The sequence below is a fragment of the Danio aesculapii genome, chromosome 11, assembly GCF_903798145.1.
Source record: "Danio aesculapii chromosome 11, fDanAes4.1, whole genome shotgun sequence".
NCBI lineage: Eukaryota > Metazoa > Chordata > Actinopteri > Cypriniformes > Danionidae > Danio > Danio aesculapii.
This window is the reverse complement of record NC_079445.1, coordinates 28,014,881-28,022,319: the sequence shown is the minus strand read 5'-3', so window position 1 is coordinate 28,022,319 and position 7,439 is coordinate 28,014,881. Positions and strand designations below refer to the sequence as shown.

Below are 7,439 nucleotides of genomic sequence, written 5' to 3'. Positions count from 1 at the left end.
ACACACTCTTTAGGTCTGCATGATTAAAGTCCCCTGCCAGGATGAGAAAAGCATCGGGGTGGGCTGTCTGCTGCTCACTAATGTGCAGTTTCCGTAAACACAAAAGCACAACAGTCCTTTACAGTCCTATGTGATGAACGAAGTAGACGGATGTAGTCCAGTTTGTTGTCTAGCGAGCGTACGTTCGCTAGAATGATGGAGGGGATTGCGGGTTTGTGGGGGTTAGCCGCTAGCTTTGTTCGGATACCCCCGCGCTTACCCCTCTTCTGCTTCCTCTCGCGCCGCTTGAAGCGCCTCCATTGTGGGCGAGGTGGTGAGGTGGGGGTCGGAGGATGGGTACGCATCCGGAGCAAGCCGAAATCTTGCAGCTCATCAGTGTCCGCGGAGTTTAACTTGTGAAGTTTGTTTCTACCAATGTCGAGCAGAAATGTTCGACTATATGCGCGCTTAAGGACAGATAAACGTGACGTTGACGCACAATAACACGGCGACGTACAAGACGAGGAACACAAAAACACATTAATAACATATTAATAAATAATACCAAGTTTTAACACATCTGCTACATTCCAGTGGAGCCTCCGTTGCGCTCTACCACAGCTGGCAAAACTTTCTGAAGGTGGTTTAAGCACCAAATAAGTGTTTTAAATTATGTTAGTCTCCTTATTTCTTTCCGTTTTATTTTAAATATTATAAATGTTTAAAGTTTTAGGTAAAGACGTCAAAATATGCCCACACATGCAAGCTAAACTAGATCATATCTGAGTCATCATGCTTTATTACCCAACCAAAATCAGCGAGGAAAAAATAAATGTTTTAAATTAAATTATATTTAAATGTTAAATTAAATAAAAAAATGAATTTAAAATTTAAATGCCATTTAAAAATAGTTGCTAATATTAATGTGTTACTTACTTACATTTTTAGGCATTAGCCAAACAGAAAGCCTGTCTACGGTAAATCCACACGCACTAAATAGCCTACCTTTTTCTTTTATAACACTGTAAACATAACTTCGCAGGTCGATCATCTTCAAACGCAAAAGGCATTTTTAAGTGTCCTAACTTGACTGCTGCTGTAGAATGGGATGTTTTTTTTTTACATAACTTTAAACGTGTGCTTTAGCTATGTCAAAATGAAAGCAAATTTTTTAAGGGCTCTGCGTTTTGTCAATTGTATAGCTTTAATAATAATAATAATAATAATAATAATAATAATAATAATAATAATGGATATAACAAATTATAATATTATAGTATAGACATTTTTACTAGGCTACTTTAATATTAATCCCTAACTGAAAAATGAATGTGAAAATGACTGGCAGCTGTGCTAAAATTAATATAATGGCAAATTTCTTCTGCATTTTTTCCCTTTATAGCTCAATAGTTTTATTCAAAGAATATAGTTCTCTCTTCAACTTTCAGGTTTGAGGTGGGGGAAGAAATGGCAGAGGCAATTCAAATGTACCATCTCTAAATTAAAAAAGGCCACTTACGCGGCATCTGTGTGTAAAGATTATTACCTTATTTTTATTTTATTATTATTATTTATTTATTCATTCATTCATTCGTCATTCATTTTCTTTTTGGCTTAGTCCCTTTATTAGTCTGTAATTGCCACAGCGGAATGAACCGTCAACTTATCCAGCATATGTTTTACGCAGAGGATGCCAGGAGGGCCAGCTGGGGCTTCGGGACGGAGTGAAAGGAGAGGCAGGACTTTGCCCCGAGTCTGGGAAAGATGGCTTGCCGTCATTACACTAGTTTTCCGATGGCACACGAGTTACATGCGCCAAACACATGAACAAATAAATTAATAAATAAGGGAAAGAAAACATCTAGCCTTATAGGCTGAGTTCTTTTTGATTATAATCGCCGTTAAGTTTCCATTTTAAATGTAAGGCTGTTGCAAAAAATAATAAAATTGCTTAAATAATACAATTTTAATTTATAAGTGACTTTGCTGCGTCCCCCTTGATGTTTCAATAACGCATAATCTTTACACCATATTAAAGACACTTAAATAGACATGATTTCGGCCTCACTGATGCCCATTAACTCCTGACAGACAAGCTTTTGGTTATGAGAAGGGGGAAGGGGTCTCCACTATTAAGTGTTTTTCACAAACATGAATACACAAAATCCAAAACTCCTATAGGACGGATGGCGTAACAAAACCTATGCGTTTAAAAACGAAACCGCATTAAATATGGGGCCTTATGAAAATGAATGTTTCTATCTTTTGAACGGTGACGGCATAATATCATGGAATTACTTTCAATAGCAAAATAAAAAACATCTCAAGGAAGAACGGACAAAAGAAAGTTTCACTTCTATCACTCTTTAAAAGTTTTGGTTTGGTTCATTGTAAATGCTCAGTCTCGTTATGAGCTGATCTTCATTTCTCTGTGTTGGTGGAATAAAGCAGGCGAGTCAGCCGCACCAATTTATGAGCAGACAGAGCAGGATTCTCATGATGACCACCGGCGCAATTCCGCTCTTTGTTATGAGCTGTAGTTTCAGTGTAAACTTAGTAAAGGTGAGTTTCTTTGGCGATGATGTGTACAGTGTTAGATTTTATATTTAGCGGACATTTGCGCTGAACACGCGGTGAATGCAACGCATCAAGATTCGGGCACCTTCTCCGAAAACCCTCGATTGACCTCAGCTGGCGGATCAACATTTACCTCATGTTATGATCGCTGTCATCTGCGCCATTATTATTATTATAACTTTAGGGGAGGTTTGCAAACCTGTGCACTTTTCACTCTTCAGCCGTTTGTATTTCCTGCAGTAACAAAAGCTCCCTGTTCATTATATTCAGACACACAAATGCTCCCAAATATATTATGAGGGCGCATAGATTAAATTTCAGGCGCTCATGCGACCAAAATGGTTGCAATTTCGAGCCCTGTAGTATAAGGACAGGTATTCAGACCACAACTGAACGTTTGAAGAAAATTGAATGCCTTATTATTTAGAATTAGCTATTATTGATGTAAATGCAGCCGTTCAAGGCGCATAATTGATTTATTACGGTACTGACGGTATTAGAAAATCCATGTCGTGGCGCAATGTCACACCGGTGATGACTATGACACCGGTGTACCGCCCACCCCTACTACCTGTTATTTAAAATATCTATATTACGCTCCAAGCATTTGCCAAAACGAAAATATTTTTATGTTCAGGTCAATGAAATAATACCTTTAATAAATAAAATATGTTCGTAAGAACGTGGTGGGCCAGTGATTCCGTCGCTGTCATCAGTGGTTTAATGAGCTCAGGAGAATTCTGCTTTGCATTTTTCTATGCATTACTAACATCACTAAACCAGACATTTGTTTTATAAGTTAACCAAATATTCGCAGAGATTCAGCAGTTTTTTTTCTGACGCGTTTGCCAGTCATGCCAGTCAGTGAAAAAAAAGTAACCGTGGCCCTGTTTGCAGGTATTAATATTCGTTTTTTCGTCAATCTGATGCAATTTTTATTATTTATACAGGACGTTAAAATGCAATTAAAAGTTTCAAATCAATTAAACTCAATTTATAAAAAGGCTAGCCTATTTTATGCATTAAATATAACTAATTTCCTTTATTTCTGATTAGACCATGCATTTTAGACTATTTTACAATTGTAATATGTGCATATGCTTTTTTTTTAAATAACATTCGTTTAACAAATATTTTAGCACATCGAAAGTAATTAAGTGACCTGTTTTTTTTTATTAAAACCTTTATGCAAAAGGATCAGAGGATAAATTATCGTAGGATAAACGTATCTTATGGAAAAACACCAATTGACGGGCTCTGCTTTCGGTTTTAAAAGAATCAAGCAGCTTTAAAAAATATAATTTGCTGAAGAGAAATGACAGGAAAAAAAGAAAGAAAAAGATAAAATATATAGGGACTGTTAAAAGAACATTTTTCTTTAATATATTCTTTCGACTCCGAAACATCAGCTAAGATTATGATGAATGACGGAGTTTCTCTATTGCCTGCTTTAGCAGTTGTCCCGGTCCCGCTGGTTATGAACGAGGAGGCGGAGAGAATGCGCTGTTTAGTTTCGGCTTGATATATTTAAATAAAAACTAACACCGAACTGCTTTTAACGCTCAAAAAGTTAAACTAAAATGCACAATTCTTGTTGGTTGCACCCGCGGGATGCACAATGAACCAAACGCGGCATTATTTTAATTCTATATTCGTGAAGAATGAGCCATGAGATTGAGATTTTTGAAGGTGCTCTCTAGCGGCGAAGTTCCTGGCAGAGTAGCGAGTGAAAAAATGTGCATAAAGAAATTGGACAAGAGGAATAACATTTTAAATTATATAACAATCATCGTATTCTTTCTAATCCTCGCCCAGTTTTAATACAAGTTGTGTTTTTTTAATATTTGTGGCTGGGAAGTTTATTAAGAATATATTTATAATTATATATAATTAAATAAATACATAATTATATATATATATATATATATATATATATATATATATATATATATATATATATATATATATATATATATATATATATATATATAGAGAGAGAGAGAGAGAGAGAGAGAGAGAGCAAAAAAATATTTTTATTATACTTTTAGTGATCTGCTTAAGGTAGGTCAATTTATTTTTTTGCTTTTGATGAAGCAGCATTCAACTTAAGCTCTTTAGACCATGCCCCTGACCGTTTCTCAGTGTTTCGCCGCAATATCTTTAAATAAATTATTTATTTAGGCATATTTTCATTATTAATTTATTTTCATTATTCGTTTATTATTATGTACAATAATTCAGACATAAAATAAGATAGTAAAATATAATCAACAACGAAAATGTAAATAAAAACATAAATAAAAACATAAATGAAAAAGTCTTGTCTTAGTTCTATCAAAACGGCAAACACTAAAAGCAGGCTAAAAGACTGCTTTATTTATTTATTTAAGACTACTTATTGTACTGAATGTTTGTGCTTTCATGTTAGTTGTCTTTTATTTCTTCAATTCCAAAACGAGTCCTCTTTGCACTTAAAAAGTTTACAATAAAGTGTGTTAACAAATTTTAAATGATTAATGAAGGACTTATAATGCTTTAACCTATTGTTTAATATCATTTACAAGCACAATAGCATATTTAAAGCTGCTGTAAAGGCTATTTCTTTCAATTCGCATCCCGTCCCTTTGCGCCCCCTGGCGGCTTTTTCACAAACTGCGGTCTTACACTAAAAACAGAGCAGCATTTATTTCAAACGGCGGCGGTATAAGCCACGGCGGTAATAGCCACTTTGAACTCTCACCTACTGTATAATAATACTATTTTTTATTATTCTTTAAAATAATTTAGTATGATCCCTTATTTATATATATATATATATATATATATATATATATATATATATATATATATATATATATATATATATATATATATATATATATATATATTTTTTTTTTAATGAGTAAGGATTGATTGATTCTTACATAATTATGCATTTGATAATTTGCTTTGGGCATCTTTGACACCTATATTTGCAAGCATTTTTCTTTTTTTTAATTAAGAAGATTTTACAAGGAATTTCAATATAAATGCATTTACTGATATAAGTGCATCAAAACTGATCTCACTAAAGTCATGTGACAATATTTTGTCCTCAAGTAATGCTTCATTAGCAAAGTTTTCACAATATTCATATTTATAATTTAGATAAAATATGGATCTGGATGCAAACACATCCATTTAGACATTACCTGTCACACCAGTACTGCAAAAATGACACACATCACCTTTATCATGTTATCATGTACACACATCACCATGTTCATCTCCATCCTCGTAGCTTCCCATCATCCGACTCACTTCCTAAAACTCGAATCGCTTCTCATTCCCACTGACACTTGGAGTAATGTACGTGTGTGTTGTGTATTTCTTATTGATGGACTTACAGTCAGCCACCTGCATCCCCCAGCACACAGGAGGCCATCCAGGGCATGTTGTCCATGGCTAACCTGCAGTCATCAGACTCTTGCCTGCAACCCTTCTGGAGCAATAGCCAAGCTAAGAACAACTCGCACAGCAGCGCAGCCAGCAAGAAGCCGAGCGGTGCAGCCGGAGCAGGAGGAAACAGCAAACGACCTGCCAAACGCTTGCCCAAAAAGACCCAAAAGAGCAGCAGCGTGGACAGTTCGGACATGTTCGATGATGACCAGGACCATCTGGAAGCTTGCTTTAAGGACTCGGATTATGGTGAGTTCTTGGTTCACCAACAACTTTTTGGCTGTCTTCTGAGGAACACAGAAACTTTTCTGAAAAATCTCATTGTTTTTGTTTATACAATGAAAATTAGGGGTGTTGTTGTAGACCTCACAAGAGTAATTGTTAAAAGACTGCGACCTTGAGTTAGACTTTTTTCCCCGCTTTTGATCAGTATGATTTATGTCTGTGTTCATCTTGCAACGGAAATAGAGAATGCAGTTTACATGTATAGTATTTAAACTATGGTCTTCAATATGCATAGTATCATTATTTGCATATATAAAGTCATATGATCACAGAAGTACTAGTACTAGATAAGATGTCTATGATAGAGGTACTTTTAAAAATGACCTAATCAAAGTAATATCAAATAGAGATTTTATCAGTTACGTTACTACACCAGTAGGTGGCAACAAGTGACTATCCCTGAAAACGTACTTTTTTTTTGGAAAAATTTAGTTCGGAGATTCATTCAAAAATGGTGATTCATCCAGTAATAAAGCCAGTGCAGTTGTATAGCTCATTTACATAGTGCAGTGGTGGCCAAACTTTTCTTCTGAAAGGCCAAACCAAACTAGACTGAGGCTAGTGGGCCGAAGGTAAATATCGCTGGTACTTTCTAATTCATTTAATAATATTTAAAAATAACTAGAAAACATTGCTTTGTATTAACTAAAGCAGTATACATTTTTTATGTTTTTATAATGAACTTATTACAGTAATAACAGTCTCATTTAGAACAGAATGGAGTTACGCTAGTTAAGCTGCACCTGATTTGTCGAGTGACTGTATTTACTTTTTTACAAAGTATTTATTAACCTATTTACAATGAACATTTAAATGAAACTATTTCTGTTGGCTTTTTTGTAGCTAAGCAATGAAACAAACGAACAAAAAGGAGTATTTTAAACTAGAAATGACAGTCTCTGTTAAAATCATTCGCCCCAACCCTGCCTATCATTAATACTCCTTTCTCAGATGTGACGATGGGCCAAATCAAACGCTACAATGGGCCAACTTTGATCTAGTTTGGGTATCTCTAACATAGTGTGATGTGTTTCCATCAATTTAAATGGTCAATAATTGCCGGTTTTAACAGGGTCTAAAACATTTCAAGCTTTTCCACTTTCAGTAACTTCCAGGGATGGTAAAAAAACACAAGCAATGATTTTGACTGCTTTCATAGT

The 7,439-nt window shown here is 34.9% G+C and overlaps 1 protein-coding gene across 2 annotated transcripts in view; it reads left to right on the top strand.

The window, feature by feature from the left end:
• The window catches only part of phf2 (PHD finger protein 2), a 67,112-nt gene that overhangs the window by 48,420 nt on the left and 11,253 nt on the right, over positions 1–7,439 (top strand). The window contains exon 18 of one of the 2 annotated variants that reach the window (XM_056467678.1): positions 5,966–6,243. In XM_056467678.1, coding sequence (XP_056323653.1) covers positions 5,966–6,243 — 278 coding nt within the window. Of the gene's footprint in view, positions 1–5,944; positions 6,244–7,439 lie in introns of both variants that reach the window. The other variant, XM_056467677.1, reaches the window with a different exon arrangement.